The sequence below is a fragment of the Natrix helvetica genome (genome assembly GCF_964273705.1).
Source record: "Natrix helvetica genome assembly, chromosome: 2".
NCBI classification, from domain to species: domain Eukaryota; kingdom Metazoa; phylum Chordata; class Lepidosauria; order Squamata; family Natricidae; genus Natrix; species Natrix helvetica.
In genome coordinates, this window is record NC_138552.1 from 181,363,447 (window position 1) to 181,382,082 (window position 18,636).

General features: G+C 38.2%; 1 protein-coding gene across 4 annotated transcripts in view; it reads right to left on the reverse strand.

Annotated features, from left to right (window-relative positions):
* Positions 1–18,636, reverse strand: part of USP45 (ubiquitin specific peptidase 45) — a 65,433-nt gene that overhangs the window by 16,797 nt on the left and 30,000 nt on the right. For all 4 annotated transcript variants that reach the window (XM_081944847.1, XM_081944844.1, XM_081944846.1 and 1 more), the window contains exons 7-10: positions 16,064–16,159; positions 13,722–13,852; positions 5,648–5,735; positions 332–413 (exon numbers count right to left, since the gene is read on the reverse strand). In XM_081944847.1, the coding sequence (XP_081800973.1) occupies positions 332–413; positions 5,648–5,735; positions 13,722–13,852; positions 16,064–16,159 (397 nt within the window). The remainder of the gene's footprint in view (positions 1–331; positions 414–5,647; positions 5,736–13,721; positions 13,853–16,063; positions 16,160–18,636) is intronic.

The following is an 18,636-nucleotide window of genomic DNA, read 5'->3' on the forward strand; positions in this document are numbered from 1 at the left end:
GATCATGGCAGTTTAATGCGCATGTCTGTACGTAACCTTTCCTCTCTTCCCACATCTGGTTCTGCTAATTAGGTGAGCTTGTAGGTATTCAAGGTAGCCAGCTACTGAGATCACGGTAGCTTACTACGCCTTACCTCTATTCCTTCATTATTGGTCAAGTACTTCGATATGTAGCTTAAATATATTACCTGTGTTATACAACGCTCTGCCTCCTCCCTAAATGACAATGCTAGAATTGCCTTTTAGGCAACATTATGAAGAAAACTCATTTGTGCAATAAGGAAACTCTTGTGCATATAATACAGGGAAGTTGTGCCAAAGGAAACCATACCTTTGACTCTTCGTTTGGTTTCTTCATCTGCTGTTTTACTTGTTGGATTATTAAATGCTGTTAAGATTGCAGCTTGTATGCGCTGTAACACAGATGTTTAGCACATGTTTTTATTAATGTTTGCAGTTTTAACTCTCTCTTTAAAAAAAAAATTAAACAGCCTATTAATTAGACTAGGAAATTACCGTTCTTTCAAACACATAGGTTCATATTAATGACAGAATTTGAAATATAGTCTCAGTCTTTCACAATAAGACCTCTACTCTTGTTTCCATATTCTTTTATTTAATTAAACTTAGTTATTGTTATACTTCCTTGCCCTTAAAGCCTAGTCAAAATAGTTGCAAAATAAGAGTAACGCTACAAGATATATAACATTAAGAAGAGCTGTAATAAAATACAATTCTAAAACAAATTAAATATATACTATCAGCAATAATTCAATCAGAAAACAACAGAATAATGAACTGTTCCCTTCTTATACAAAGAATATATGTGTGTGTCAAAAGAAAATATACACAGGATTTTATCAAGTCTTTAAATATATTGTTGCTGCTTTTCTAACATAAAGACTAGCAATTTGCACATAATTAAAATTAACTATCTTTACAATAGTCATTTTACTTTGACATATTTTATAATTTAAGATGTGTTTAAGGTAAAACTAGAAAGTGTCCACTTCAAAACTCATTCAGCCTCAATATGAAATTAGAAAACCAGGTTTATCCTAGTCTACCACTCACCTTAAAGCAGCAGCTGTGGAAGGAACAAGGCAATCTGGATTGCAACTTACGTGGACCAAATTTAACCCTTTATGCCTCTGCAGTCTTCATGAAAAATACCAATCCACCAAACTCAAGCTTCCATTCAGACCCAACCCAGTTTCCCCACAAATAAGACTGCAACTGCCACCAGTCTATATAGCCATTAGAAAACATCTGGAAAGACCTAAACTGGAGTAAGTTTCCCTATTTTATTATAAAGCCTACTGTAGTCTGAAAACCCATTACTTCAATAATGTTGCAATTTGTGTATTTTTAATAAAATGCATAACTTCTGGAATGGTTTGCTGCTTGCATCAAGCATACACAGAGAAAAAGAAGAAAATATTGAAATCATCAGCAGGAAGAGAAAAGATTTCCCCATGGAAGAAGAAAACTAAATTCAGTTCAGTTCAGAAAACTAAATTCAAAGGTAGTGAGAAAAGGAAGAAGAGGTTCCTTTCTTTGCAGGATAATATATATATACCTTTTAATTGGCTAACAGATGGGGTTAATGTTACAAAGACAAACAAACATAATAAATTACAAAAGATCAATAGAACTAAGTATTTTTGCACTGGAACTGTGTCATTCCAATATGAAAAAAATGAAATTATGATAAAAATGTAATATTGAACTCTTTTATGTGACCATTTGTTTTTCAAAAATATTAGAATATTAATATTAATGTGATATTTGGAGCTAAAATAAGTCCTAATATTGGGCAGGGAAAATACTAGGCAAGAACAAAAATTACACCTGAACATTTTTGGTATCAATATATATTACTTTAACATTCAGGGCAGCCAATCCCATACAAAATGTTTTAACATTAAAATGTATGTTACAACTGGGCTGTGATTATTGCATAGCCCTCTGTGCTTGTAATTAAATCATACATCACTGCATTTTATAATTAGGGCTCTATAAAGTGATTTCTCAGGTACGTGAATAAAATCTGTCTCTATCACCATCAGAAAAGAAAGAAAAAATATAATTGTAATTATAATCAAGAAACAGATGACGGGTACCTGCTTATATATTTCAGGTTTAATGATGAATGATGAATATATAGTTAAATATATTATAACTGCTTTACTACATGAGTGTCTACTTCACAAATTCTTGCCCTAGCTATTAATTCCCAATGCCTCAAAGACTTTTTCTGTTCATCTTAAATCCAACAACAAACAGTATTAAAAAGAATCCAGCCATGAAACTAAATAATTTCACTCATCTAAATGATGTCATAAACAATTTTTATGAACGCAAAAGAAACTCTCTTTTTATTGACATGACTGCATTGATTTATATCAAAGACAGTCTTTGAAGGGTTTGAGTGCATCAGACATTAATAAATTAACCAGCCTTGGTATACCCCTGTAAGGGGGTAAGGGGACCGTATGCAACTTTGCCTGAATTACCAGTTTTTTGAAAATTGGTTAACTGTTAAGTATTAATTTATCTAAACCCTACATTTATAATAATTTAGGAGAAAGCAATTACAAATACAAGTCCATCAACAACACATATCACTAAGAGAACTGTCTCACACCACAGTTCAATGCACAGATTAGGTAATCACAGATCCCTCTCTGCCTCTAAAATAAAAAATAATATTTTTACCAAAGTGCTTATGATTTCTAATGGTTGTTCATTATTGAAAACCGTTCTTCTTTTTTAAAAAAAACAACTCCACAAGTTTTTTTTTAAATACCTTCTTTAAATTACTTGTGCAGAAATATAGATAACTTAGAGAGATGGGATAATATAGAACTGCAAAAGTTAAAAAAGCTGACCCAAAATGAATCCTTAAAGGAACCACATTTACGAGAAACACGAGAACAGAGTGCTTGGTCGTTCTAATCAGTTTTAAAGGATTCTGGTGGCAGACAGACTGCTGGAGGCTTTCTTCAATTAAAAAAAAGTCACCGTAGTGACACTCTCTAACAATAGCACGATTAACAGCTGTGGTATTCCCATGACAGAAAATGTTGCTCAGGTTTGTTCAGGCTGGCACAACTGTCACTGCTGACAAGATGGTCCAAATTCTCAGATCTGACATTCTCCATTTGCCATGATCATATGGAAACCTGAGAAGTGGAGGGGGGGGGGGGACGCAACAGCTTTTAGTAGTAATGCCCCTTGCTGTGAAGCCTGAGGTAATAAAATCCCCTGTTTGCTATATTGCTCCTTTACAGCGGAAATATGGGCTTAATTATTGATGCAGGCTCAACATTTGTCTTCCTTAAAGGAAAAGGAAGAAGGGAATGTGGGATTTGAGGCAATGAAGACAAGGGGTGATACAATCATTTTGATTTATCTCTGCTAACTCAGTGTTCTTTTGGAAATTCCTACCATATAATTTCGCAACAGGCTAAAATCAAGATAGTTATCTGATACTCTTTCCAGACTCTCATCTTCATATATGATCTTGCAAATGAAATTATCAGCCCCAAACATATTTAAAACAGCACTCATTGTAACAAGGAAAGTATACAGAATTTGAGGCTGCGGAAAGTAGAATGAGGGTATTAACTTTCTGCTCAAATTAAATATATAGTTTGTGAACCTTCAAAAGTGTATAATTAAACTATATGACATTAAACATTGATAAATAAGGCCCATCTTATATTTGACAATCCAGCTATTTTAACTGATGACTATAGCATGACGTAATAGCAGAAGGGGAAATACATAATTGAACTGATAACGGTAATTTAGATCACCTGATCTAGATTATTCAAACAGAGTTAAGGACTGTCCATGGTCTTTAATGACATAAAGGCGGCATTCTAGATAGTATTCTACAAGTTGATGGGCATCTAATATAACTGGCACAAAAGTGGTATCACTTCCTCAGATCGTCAGGCATCTATTAGCATTCCTGGACACATTTTTATTACTGATTGTGGAGTTTAGATGTGGGTTGGATGCATCACATTCAGGCCACGCCCACCCCAGCTCCGCAAAGGGGAAAAACGTCTATATATCACATAACAGCAATATGATGCCACAAGTTTGACAATTGTGTGCTAGAGCCAAAAGGAGTCCAACATAATGTATTATCACACTCATATTGCCAATATGAAATTTAAAATCCTGGGTAATATCAAAATAACTACGGTACTGTATATCCTAAATTAAGGAGTTCAACTATGTTCAGTGGTTGGGATTCAGAGTTTTATTCTACCATTGAGTAAAATTCTGCTAAAATTCTCCCACAGATGAGCAAAAGAGGCATTTTGATCTACTTCTCTTTCTTTCCAGATTCCAATACTATTCTAATAAGTTCTTCCTCTCAAAATCTTTGGAAGAGTTGTTGAGAGGACATAAGGGGCAGGGTGATGAAGAGCAACCTACTCCCATTAAACCAGTAAAAAAACCTCCAGTGGTACAATAGCCACCAATTGAGTAAGGCATACTTCTGTCTATATCCAGAGGAAAAAATCTCTATAGAGTAGTAACCAAGCAACACTGTTTAAGGGTTTGTAAGGAAATAGAATCTCATAGATCAGGGGTAGGCAATTATTTCCCCAAAGGGCCACATGAGAAACCGGAACTGTTATGGAGGCCAAACCAATAGAGCTATGAAGGTGCAGAAGATGCATATACACACATATGTAAATTTTAAAAAATAAAATAAAAAGAAGTCACTTTCAAAATAAAAGCCAACCCATGCATGCCACACAGGAACAACCAAAGGGCCAGGTGTGGTCTGAGCTCTGTCACAGATCATACACTGTAATATTCAGACAGCTTAGATCCAATGTGTTTTTTCAAATAAAAAGCAAAATAAATTCACAGCTGGCATGCAGAACTAGAGAAAATATTTTTTTTTTCTGGTTAAAATTATCAATGCTTCTGTTTTAGAAGTTGCTGCTTTAAAGTCTTGAGTTTAAAAGATGGGATGGGAGGAGGACTGGGAAAATAGTGCAGATAGGTACTGTGAGATTTTGCTAACGAGTTAGCAAAGCTGCTATAGTCCTGCTTTATGAACTCCCATATGAAATAAATATTTTAAAATGTGATTGACAAACAGGTACACTGCACAGGGGACACTCATTCAGGAAATCAATCAGGCTGCTTATCATTCTTTTATAAGTATACTTTTGTTAGGACACTGAAGTTGGGCACATAATAGTTTGGAAATTACCTACCATCAGTAAATGTTTTTATTACATTATTATAATATGTATGATATTACAATGTAAAAACAGCAATATAAAACAGATAAACTTCTTTGAGTGAATCCATGAACACAGTAAAATATAAGAGCAAATTTAGGTTTGATTTGCAAAACAAATTCACACAGCAATCAGACAGTATCCAATTAATAAGCTCCATTTAAAATTAATAATTGGAAGAATTGACTATTACGCCAAAAGCTACAACATCATCAGTGCTTCACTGTAGACCTGCAATACATCTTGAAGATGTGGACCAAAGCAAATCATTTTCTTAATATATAGCATAAAATAGCACAAGGTTCTTTAATTTTTTTAAGAAATAATTTGAGTCAAACCGGCTCTTTTTGCAAAAATAAACACGTCACCTTTGTTTCTTCTATTCTCATTGCATCCAACAAGTAGTGGAGCACCTCCTGGCTGTCCTGTTGTTGAAATCCTTTAAACCGAGGGGCCCTGCAGGGGGGGGGAAATGGACAGTCTCTGGAGAAGGAGTTATAAGGCTTAAAAGTAGAGGTTTAACATGTACATGCAAAGATATGTTCAAGAACAATGGTGCTGTGACAGAGCCAAAAACAACATTCAGAAAGAGGGTGAGAAACACAGATCAAAAGTGTGAGAGAGATGGACAAAACATGGGAAGTACCTTTAGTTTCCAAAAATAATATAACCCTGATGGCGAACCAGGGTGCCAGAGGTGGCATGCAGAGCTGACTCTGTGGGCACGTGCACTGTCTCCAGCTGCTCTTCTAATTTCTGGTGTGCACATGCACACTGGCGCGCCAGAAAATGGTTTGAAAATGGCCAAAAAAAAAGGTTTTGGGCTATTTTCAGGCTGCTTTTCGGGTCATTTTTCAGGCTGTTTTCAGGCCATTTTCCTAACCCAAACCCTAAAAACACCCCAAACAGCCAAAGAATGTACTGTAAATGACCCAAAAATGACCGGAAAACGGCATGAAAATGGCCCAAAAACAGGCATGTGCACGCCAGCCAGGTGGTCTTCGGGTTTCTAGTGTTCTGAGCCCGCGAAGACCAGCTGGCCGGTGCGCATGCTGGAAACCCGAAGGCCAGCTGGCCGATGCATGCAAACCGGCCAGCTGGTCTTTGGGTTTATGGTCCTCCAGTGTGCTGACATGTTTGGCCACTCGGTGCTGAAAAGGTTCGCCATCACTGCACTATTATGTGAAATCTGGCTGAAAGATGACAGGCCTTAACTACATTATCTTGGGATAATGTGTGACAAAAATGGCAAATCCCCGTTGGACCACCATGGATGTAAACAACATAGAATAAGGTGTTCTACTGGCATAGGGAAGACTAGGTTCTAATCAATTCTCAACCATGGAAGGTTACTTTGGCCCAGTCGCTCCCTTGTAGCCCAGTTTACCTCAGGGTTGTCATACTATAATTACATATCAGGTTGTAAACCATCAGCATTTACAATGTGATTTACATGGGTGGCCCACCAGCTACCTGTTAAGCCCCATGCTTTAGGACATAATCCACAAAGCAAAACCACTCCACTGCGGAGCTTTAATACAGGCAGTTCTCGTCTTACAACAGTTCGCTTAGTGAAGTTACAACAGCACTGAAAAAAGGTGACTTGTGACCATTTTTTCACACTGATGACCATTTCAGCATCCCCAATGGTCACCTGATTTACATTCCGATGCTTGACATCTGACTCACATTTATGACAGTTGCAATGTCCCAGGATCATGTGATCCCCCTTTGCGACCTTCTGATAAGCAAAGTCAATGAGGAAATCAGATTTCACTGAGCAACATTTTGGGCTCCATTGTGATTGTAAGTTGAGGACTACCTGTACAAGAATTAGGGGTAAGGTACAGAACCTTGGAAATTGCAATAAGAACTTCCAGCTTTCTTTTACTAAGGCACGGGTCTCCAAACTGGGCAACTTTAAGACTTGTGGACTTCAACTCCCAGAATTCCCCAGCCAGCTGGCTAGAGAATTCTGGGAGTTGAAGTCCACAAGTCTTAAAGTTGCCCAGTTTGGAGACCCCAGTACTAAGAATTTCATCAAGGTGGAATCTCTGCATGTTCTGAATCTGATTTTCTGGGATTTCTTCCCCATTTCTTTCCCATTTATTTAAGCTTAAGTTCTCAGCCTTCTCAAAATTTCTCACATTGCCCAAACATCTTGTCAAAAAGTTACACAGTATTTTAACGTATATTGTCCTGTGATAAAGTCTAATAAAATTACTACCATGCTATGAATGTGGTTTTTTTATTTTCATTTTGTTCCCATGAATCAATGGAATCACTCTGATTTTTTAAGACAGGCATTGACTCAAATTATCATCAACCATCCTGATGGCTGGGAAGCAGTGCATCAAAGAGCCCAACTGTTTAATTTAGAGGCAACCTTTTAAAAGATTTATAACTATTGGGAGATTAATATGGAAGAATATTCAGCATACACTGTTTTAAGCTAAGCTACTAGCCCAGTCATTGCATTTCTACAAAATTGCAAGATGAAAACGGGATACATATTTTCATAGTCACTTGTGATAAAGAATTAAGGTGACCAGGCAGGAAAGTTGAGATAATATTTTTAGATTGATGAAGGTATATATCGGGGAGGTGCTAGTAAAGCTTTTGAGCTTATCTGCAAAACCGAAAAGATCAAAACCAATTCAAAAACATTGTACAAAATGAAGATATGATAAAATTACAATTAAAATGTTCTCCCAACTCTTCCTTTCTCAGACAGAGGGCTGAGAAATAGGGCTGCCAGCCAGCCATCTATGGGCAAATGAGAAGAAAAATAACCATGTTTTGTTGCTGTTATCACCCTAAGTACATCTTCTTCTACTACCTCCTCTCCCAGAATTTGCCAGTAAACTAAGGAACTGTCTGGATCCATATACAGCTGTGATGGCTAACCATTTTTTAAAGGTGTGCCAAAATTGTGCATGCGTGTGCTATCACACACACATGCATGCCCCACCCACCTGTGCATGCACACGTGCATGTGCAACCACCCATGGGGGGGGGAGTTTTCATTCTCCCCAGGCTCTGCAGGCTTTCCTGAAGCCTGGGGAGGGCGAAAACGGCCTCCTCTAGCCCCCCTCCGGAGGCTCTCCGGAAGGCGGAAACGGATCACCTCTGAACTTCCGGTTGGCCCGTTGGGCCCATTTTTCGCCCTCCCCAGGCTTCAGGAAAGCCTCCAGAGGGCGAAAAAACGGCCACCCCCAGCCCTCCGGAAGGCCGAAAATCAGCTGGCCATACGCACATGCGCACCAGAGCTGAGGGCTGCCATGCCGGCAAATATGCCATAGGTTCACCATCACAGATGTACAGTTTTCTCAGATGCAGCTAATCTAAACCCCTTATTGCCAGCAATGCCACCCCAAATTTCCTGTGAAACCCCAAGCTCACACGAGGAGGGGGGGAAATACAGGTAAAAGAAAAATAGAAAAAGAAAAAGGATACAAAGAAGTAGTTTCTGATCTTCTTTATAGCACCTCTAAGTATAATTATAACTTTACTCTACAGTTACAAAATAATTGTCTATTTTCTAGAAGCTATCCTGTGTAATCACCAAAACCCTAAATCAGAAACTTGTTTTTTTCTGTTCCATTCAAAATGTTTATTAGGGCCACTTTAACAAATCTCATTCCCTGTGGTGAGGAGCAGGCACAGGGAACTCAAAATTATCTGATAAAGGATTAATAGCAACGTTGACTTCAGATCACATTGCTACTGCCCCAAATAAAAACCTGATCTAATTCTAGGTCAGGTCTAGGTCTGGTGTACAGTGACAATTCTTTCCCCTGCTTTGCACCTAAAGAAAGCAGGATTAAGTCCTCCAAAACCACAAGTAGGAAACTGTCACACAGCACAAAGGCCAGTGCAGTAGCAGCACTCCCATCTAATCAGCAGGGTCTCATACTTGCTTATGTGGGGAAATAATGCAAAAACCACCAGAAACTCAAGGATGACAATAGCCATGCTATTACCCCTGTCCTTGGGTCCATGGGTTACACACCCAACTGGGCACATTTCCCCTCCATACTAAGCCAAGTCTTAGCAAGGCATGTCAGGTCATCTCTAGACCTCCAAGATCCCTTCCAACTCTGTTATACTGCCTATCAGACCTGGAAGCCATGTTTTACCTTTGGGACTTCAGGCCTGCCACATTTTCTACTGTGGGAAAATGGGAGAGGGGATTATACAGAGTGTAGGTGATATATAGTCAAAATAACGTTCTTTCTCAGAAAGTCAAGGCCATCTTGCCCTGCAGCTGTGATGGGGTGACTGGGAGGCATCTCCAGTTTTGGATGGTGCCTGATTGGATCTTGTGATGGACATGTAGGTGCTGGGCAGGGAATTAAACTTTCTTTTGGGTGGGGAAAACCTGGAAACATTCAGATTCGGGTTTTCCCAGATGTGCTGATATGACATCTCTAATAAAATGGAACTTCGAGGAAACTCAAGCCTCGGAGTCTTCTTTCGTTGGGGGTGTTACTTGGAACCCTGACATTGTCATTCACTATTAATCCATGGGTGAGAGAGATCTCATTATAGTCTGAACTGGAATGCATCCACAGCTAAAAGCCCAGACCACTGAATCTTGGGGGCTGAGTCCAGGAGCCAGGAACATGGAGCCAATGCATACACACCAACACCACTTTCCCTATGAGTGACCCATCCCTGCCTCCCACCATTTCTCCTCTTGCCCATCACCAGCAAATTTCCAAGTTGCCCTTTCTTTGCTCTGACTAGTGGAGCATGGCATATGCGTATAACTGTTGTCTGTCCTTTTCTATATTTGGTGTAGGCTATAACTGACAGAACAGAGCTTACGGTGCTTTCTAAAAAAGCCAGGCTATGAGAAGAAAGAACATATTGCTAGCTTAGTGGAGTTTCCAATAAAATTTCAGGGAGGCCAATTTTTATGTGCTGCCTAAGGAAAGATGTTCTGAACAGTAGTTTTAATGTATGTCAGCAACTTGTCCTATACACAATAATTGCATTTGTCATTTGCCCTGAGAGGACCTTTCCAATAAAGACCTTAGGTAGCTTCACATATTAATAACTATGAGAGAGAAAATAATATACACAAAAGAATCCAGAGAAGAAAATGGGGCAGTTTGAAAACTTCAGAAATCAAAGAAGGTCCTACGCTACAGAAGAAATAGCTCTCACATTTCCTCAAGTTTTGTAAAAGTTCTAGTGCAGTGATGGCTAACCTTTTTGTCGTCACATGCCAAAAGGACGCACGTACACCCATAATGCAATGCGTGTATGACAGCCACCTTGCGCGCCACCCCCCACACATGTGCACACAATCCTCCACGTGCCCTGCCCCCTGCGCATGCATGTGTGACCCCTGCATGTGCCCCACCCCCTGCACATGTGCAGCAGAGACCCGAAAACCAGCTGCTGGTGGGAGGCACGCCCACATGTGTGGTGGAGCTGAGCTGGGGCAAGGGCTCGTCTGCCCCCAGAGAAGGCTCTGCGTGCCATAGGTTCACCCACATGGTTCTAGTGCATCCTTGACAATCACTAGAGACATTGCTTATAGGAACTGTTGAGGCCAGGAGTATTAGCTTGCAAACTCAGTGCAAATTTCATGTTTTAAAAAATATTTTGCAAGCCCTTTGTTCAGCCCTTTGTCCTATGAAAAACAATTCTAAAAACAACTGGGCAAACAGGAAAAGAAAAAAAGGAGGAGAAAAGACAGAAAGAGAGGAAAGTGACTCTTATTTCTGGCTCTCTCACTCTCACTGGCTCAGTCTTCTGTGTCTGTATTCTGCCCCAATAAATTTGATTATGTCAAATTTGATTATTACTATTATTATCTTAATCTCCAGTACAATTTAAATACGTTTCAGGTAAAATGAAAAGGATTTTTTAAAAATCTTGAGAGAAAACTAAAATCAGATAGGAAACATGCGGAGCAGGAGAACAGAAGCTGTGGTCCACATTTGATATGTTTGGATTTGACAACTAAAAGATGTGCATTCCTTTCCTCTTGAAAATATGCTCCCAGCAAAATCCTTGGCAAAAATGGAGGACTCTGGAATGGTTGATTGAACTGACCACTCCCAGACGACTTGACATATGGAAGCCAGTGCCAACATGCTACAACCTGTTGTATGGCGTTAAGAGAATAAATGACTGAACAGGTTGAATTACTGTTAATGGCCATAAGCAGTGAAGGATGATTAGGACAGCTATGCCACACTTATTCATGTTTATCATCTTAATACTCAACTTCATGAAAAATATAATTATCTGAATACAATCATTCTATTGTATATTGATAAAGAAATGTCTACTCGTTTTAAATCAGAAAGGTTATTAGATAACCTGTCTGTTGCATAGTAATGCCATGATTCAATTTCCATTTTAAATATGCAGTATATGATGTGTAAACATGAACTATAAATAAAATTTAATGCAAAAAAACCATTTCTACTTGTTCCCCTGAAAAGATTAATATCGACATTTTTTACTGTGGCTAAAAGATAAATAAATTACAAAGCAAAATTCAGTAAAAAGTGATATTGTAGGACACCAAAAAGAATGAGAAGAGATATGTCTATTAAACCATAGATTATCTCGCATTACTGAAAATAAATGCTGTTTAACCTTTTGATTTTATGGTAGCACTTCATCTACCCTAGCCTAAAATCTACAGCTGTAACTCAGGCCCAAGTTTCAATTATTTAAAAAAAAGAATCCTACTAATTACTAAGAGGTTGAACTGATTAATCTATCATTAACAAATAGTCTCCTATTTCATGGTATATACATAGTTCCAATGAAAAGGCCTGGCCTATGTGCTTTAGAACATTCCAGCCTGAAAAATATGTTTTGTTACTTTCAGAAAAACTGCTTTTTAGGAATTATTTATTTAACTGCACAATCCAGAAAATAACTGCATTTGAGTTGTGCAGTTCTATTTCAGTAGTTCTATTTTAGCAATTGATCTTAATAAGATCATTTTGTGTTTGCCAGTGGAAAGGTACCAAAGGAGGTCCTAACTGGATTTTGATTGGCAGGGAATTACAGATCTAGAAGTAATTATCAAGGTTGCTAAACATGCTTTTGATAATAATGGAACTGAGATAGCAATAGCACTTAGATTTAAATATTGCTCTATAATGTTTTACAGCACTCTCTGAGCAGATTACAATGTCAGCACATTATTTCCAACAGTCCAGGTCCTCATTTTACCGACCTCGGAAGGATGGAAGGATGAATCTCTCTAAGCCTTATCTCAGAAGAGATAAATGTCTCTTGGGCAGAAACATGGCCTTCAAATCATTCGGTGAAGTCTTTTCTAATTAGTTGCTTTTAAATGTTGAGTACTTCAACTCCCAGAATTCATAGCAATGATCATGATTGGGAAAATCATTAAATCCACACATCTGGATGGTGCCATGACTGATGATACAGTATTGAGAATTTAGTGTAGACTTATCATAATGTTTTTATCCTCCCTCTCTAATGATCTAGAACATGGGTATCAAACTCATGGCGCCATGTTGCCGTCACCTGACGTATCGCGACGTTTTTCCCTTCCCAGAGCTGGGGTGGGCATGGCCTGTGTGTGACGCATCTGGCTCATGGGCCACCAGTTCGATACCCCTAATCTAAAAAGAATAATATTGGAAAAGTTCTACTTGATCTATTCTCTTTTTTGGAACTACTATATTGTCAATTCTCAGTTCCAGGTTCATGAAGAAAGAAGTAAGAGATCCAGGACTTAAAAGATTCACTACCAATGGATCCTTTGGGTTAAAAATAAATAACATATTTTAATACCAGGATAATCATTAAATAATCACCTAATGATTATTCATTTACTAAGGAAACTCTTACTTAGCAATATTAAAGCAGTAAAATTATAACAATGATGAGAAGTAACCCATTCTATTTCTGTGAACATTTCACATAATTTGGAAATCTATACAATCATGAGTATGACCACCATAGTATCCAACTTCACGATTTGTCAGCTGCAACAAGTAAAATAATACTTTATTTAAAAGTATATAAATGTTTGATGAGCCGCTAAGTCTCTAGATAAGTCAAAAATCTGCATCCACAATATTCAGAACAAACAGAAGGGAGCCTGTAGTTATGCACACAATCTGTCTTCGCAAAATGTCCAACAGCTGCAACACTAACAAAATTAACAATAGATGAATTGGTACCAGACACTAAACAGTTGCTATGGAAAAATAAATTATCAATTTCTTTCTTTTTGTTTAGATTTATTGTAGGTTATTAATATCTAGGAAAGGGTACTCTTACAAAAATGCAAATGCTTACTGTTTTATTTTTAAACAGCACAATGCATTTCTGTTGCTTGAACTACTAAGACATATTAAATAAATCACTTTCAATTTATATAGGTAAATACTTTCTCTCTGAAAGTTACTACTGATAGAGGATTATCCTTACTTCTGACAGAGTTGGTTGAACAAAATTTTAGGAGAAAGAGGACCTTTCCCAGCATCTTTCATGCTATGAAGAAACAGGAGCATGGCTGAAGTCAGAGATCCAGGATTCGAAAGATTCACTACCAATGGATCCTTTAGTTTAAAAATAAATAACATATTTTAATGTTGAAACTAAACATTTCATGCAATTCAGTATTATATGAAAATACTTCTATTCAGATAGTAGGAGTTCTGCTAGTTCTCCAGCTTGCCCCTTCTGACATGTTTTCCGGATCTATTCTAAAGAATCTCGCAAACCTGAAACAGAAGAAGAATCTTCTCCAGAACTTCTTTTGATTAAACCTATGATTTTTAACTTCAAAATAGGCTGATTTTGTCGTTGTTATTGCAATGGGCAATGATTTTCATAGCGAGAATGTTAGGGCGAAGCAACATTTATAATAGAGTACTGTATTTTTTGGAGTATAAGACGCACCTTTTCCCCACCTAAAAGAGAGTGAAAATTTGGGTGCGTCTTATACACTGAATATAGCCCCACCCACCCACCGTCTCCCACCCTTTGGCCTCTGCCTCCCAGCAATTTACCTCCTTGCAGCAAACAGGGAAAATGGGGCCTGTGGAGGCTGCAATAGACTATAGCAATCCCTGCAGCCTGAAACAGCTGATGATCGGGAGGCCAGCTTAAACTGAAAGTGAAACTTGCTGTTTGCTCCAGAAGGCAAATTGCTGGGAGGCAGAGGCAGATTTTTTTTTCTTGTGCTAATCAGGTTGATTGCTGTTTGCTGCAAGAAGGTAAGTCAATAACTATAAATATTCAAATTATTAGACTTATTTTTTAAAGACTGCTTTATTATTGTTCTAGACAGCTTAACAAAATGAAGAAGCTTTTTAAAATAAATACTTGATCTGAAGAGGCCCAGTGCTATTGGATCTTCTTTTAAATAGCAGAGAATAACTATACTTCCAGAAAGCACATCAATTTTAACAGCATCTGTACAAGTATAGTTTGAAATGTAACACTACAAACAATGTATATTGTCTGTACTGTTTTCTGTTTGTTGCAAGAAGGCAAATTGCTGGGAGGCAGAAGCAGATTTTTTCCCCCTTGTTTTCCTCCCCAAAAGCTAGATGCATCTTACACTTCGGAACATCTTATACTCCGAAAAATACAGTAACTCATAATATACAGGACCAAATACAAATCTAACAAAAAAATACATTTTGCAGAAAAAAATCAAGACTGATATTAGATAATTATATCTAGTTTTCTCTAGATGACATGGGTGGTATATATGTTACTGTGAAAGTCCAAAATCTGGTGAATGTCGACATTCACCGGTGAATGTCGACATTCACATAGTCGCTTGGTGTATGTGCGAAATATTTGCTAAATACCCTTATCCTCTCGACACCCTTACCCTAATACCCTTACCCTAATACCTCGGCTCCTCGCTTCCTTTTAAGCGTCTTCTATTCACGGACTTTTTTTTTTTTAAACCTGCGATCCTGTGCGGTTAGAACGAGTAGTTTCCAGGACCGCGAATTGAAAAGCAAAAGTAAAGCGTTACGCTGACTCGTTCGTGAAAGACCGAAATTGGTATGTGTCGACATTCACCGGTGAATGTCGACATTCACCAACATTCACCGGTGAATGTCGACATTCACCAATTTCGGTCTTTCACGGTGACATATATATCAAATAAATAAATAAATATTTAGCCATATGCAAGGGCAATTAAGGGTTTTCCAATTTAATTTTTTAAGTCTTTATTTTCTAAAAACATCTGGTATATCAACTCCAGCTACTGTATATAGACTCACAAACTAATGGATTAGAGGAATTGAAAGGTTGACATTTCCATTAGGGAAAAAAAAAGAAACTAAACTAGGCTTGATTCAGCAATGTATCCAAATAGCAATCACTGGGTTTGAGCAGTGATTTAGTGCAACAGGTAAGTCAGAATAAGGGTCTGTTCTGGACATCCTCTGTTTCAAAAAAGACTTTCTATCTGAGAACAGATGGTGATGTATTACACTCCTGCTTGGAGAAATGGAAGGAAGGAAATGATTTCTGTCATCCACATTTCTCCTGAATCTTTGGTGCTACACCTTCCCAGATGGTCCCCCAAACCCACAATCCAAAGGGGGGGAAATGGGAAAAACCATCTTTCCCCAGCTACAATAACTCCTTGAGCATAATTCTGCTGATTCAAACTCTAGTGCGAACTACAAAATGACACAGCTCATTGTGCACTAGAAAAATGATTACATTAAGAGTGCTCCTTATCATTCTTAGTGTCCACACAATGTAATGCTCAGAGATTGGTTCAAGAGAATGCTTACCAGTTGAGATGCTGGGCTTTGAGCTATTTTTAGTTTTGTCCCCTTTTCTTTCATTTCGCACATTAGCTCACTTAACATGTGTGTCTGTGCCAAGTTCTAAAAAGAAATGAAAAAAAAAGCTATAGATAATGAGCAACTGGACTAATAGTGATTTTTTAAAATTGAGTTGCTTCAAGCTACAGAATGTGTATGCAGACAGTCCTCAACTTACAACAATTCATTAAATGATCTTTCAAAGTTACAACAGCACTGAAAAAAGTTATGACTGTTCTTCACACCTTTTTATGATCATTGCAGCATCCCCAAGGTCATGTGATCAAAATTCAGACACTTGGCAACTGACTCATATTTATGACGGTTGCTGTGACCCAGGGTCATGGGATCCCCTTTTGTGATCTGACAAGTGAAGTCAATGGGGAAACCAGATTCACTTAATAACCATGTCACTAATTTCACAGCTGCAGCGATTCACTTAACAACCGTGGCAGGAAAAAGTCATGAAATGGGACAAAATTCACTTAACAAATGTCTGAATACAACAAAAATGTGGGGCTCAATTGTGGTCTTAAGTCGAGGACTACCGGTAAATGGTCTTCGATGGCAGTTGCTGGACTGGATTATGGTACTTGTATCCATTGAACAAGAGTTTTGGTATTTTAATTAATGTGTAACTGCCTAAATCTCATAGTATATATTTTTTCAAAGGCAACCTAAAGACCAAGAAAATGACAATTAATTGAAAGTCTCTGGTCTCTGCTTGAAAATTTTCTTCTTGGATTAGTTTATACATACAGCTGTGTGAAAAAATCCTGCACGCTTTACGGTTTATGACATTTTTGGGATAGACCATTGATTTTATATTTTATGCTAATTGCTATGCAAATATTATTATATTTAAATAAATACTGGTGGTTTTTAAGTGAAAAGCATAAGCTTTTTGCAATTTGGTGCTGCTTGGATGGGGATTGTGAATTTTCTTGCATTCTTACAATGAATATGAAAACAGATTAACTGATGCATACCCAGCGGAATATGTGTTGCAATTACTAAGGCCGATGCTAGTGTTTTGTTAACATTTTTATTGTTTGTGGCCCTGAAAAGGAGTGTTTAGGTAACCAAACATGGTTACAAATATGAAATTGGCCAGCCCTTATTGCTTATCACCAGGCAGCATCACTTTGGCATAGACTGTATAAGCCTTTGCACGTGATCTTTGGTGACAATGTGGTGCCAGGCTGCAATAATGGATTCAATCAGTCCTGCTTGATCTTCAAATGCTTTTTGCTTATTTTGTAACCAATCTTGGCTCACAAGTTCTCAATTGGGTTCAAATCCAGGCTCTGAGCTGGCCAATCCAGGAGTCTTACACCATGCTTCTTCATCCACTGCTGGATGGATTTGGCTCGATGACAAGGAACGTTGTCATCCTGGAAGTAAAAGTCCTTCCCTACAAGTTGCTGAGCTGAAGGAAGCATGGTCTTTTCCAGGACTTCAACATGCTGCTTGGAATTCATGATTCCCTGCACGATTTGTATCCAACCAATACCAGAAGCAGCGATACAGCCCCTGATCATCACGTGCAATGGATGCTTCACAGATAGATTCAGGCAGCAGGGCCTAACGTCTTCAGCTGGAAATCTTCTGACATACTTATTGCACTGATTCCCAGACAAGTAGAAATTGCTCTCATCAATGAAGATGACCTTGGCCCACTGTTCATTGGTCCACTTGGCATACTTCTTGGCCCATGCACATCAAGAGCCGTGAGTGTCTGTAAGCAAAGGTTTACTTTGAGCCCTGCAGCCTTTGAGCTCTCTGGGAAGCAGTCTGCGATGCACTGTGCTTGTGCACACTTTTACATCACATGTTTCACCCCAAGTTCTTGTAATCTGAGGTGAGGTGAGCTTCCTGTCAGCCATCGAAATTCATTGCAGAGCCCGATCTTGCCATTTTGTCGACTTTCTTGGTCTTCCAGAGCAGAGCCTGTCACAAACTGAACCAGTTATTTGGTATTTTTCAACCACTCTGCTCACTGTGGGGCGAAGGCATTTCACTCTCCTGGCTACTTCTGTACAGGAGTAACCCTCTTCATGAAGCACAATGATGTGATGCTGCTGCTCAGTACTGGTGAAAGCAAAGGCCTTCATCCTTGCCCGCAGCCAGAGCTAAATTAAATTTCTCGATGCTTTTCATGCCTATTTATAGTCAGAGAGTATAACAACATTGATTGGCTCATAGATTTAGCCTCTGTGCATTTTGATTGGTTAGCCAAAGCTCGCTGCTGATTGGCTACTTTCAATCCTAACATTCTCGAAAATTCAAGTTGTGTTTGTTTTAGCACATAAACTCACTCAAAACCTTTAAAAGGCTTTGGTTATATTAATAAAAATTATGCATCTCAATCTGACTACACAAATGTTCATCAAAGTACTAATTTTGCATGGTTTCTATGAGTGAAAAGTTGATTAACATGTAAATAGAGCTTAAAACTGAAAGCGTGCAGGACTTTTTCACACAGCTGTATATACTAGGCATTTCTATAAATACATTTAAATATTAGACATTTCTTGAAA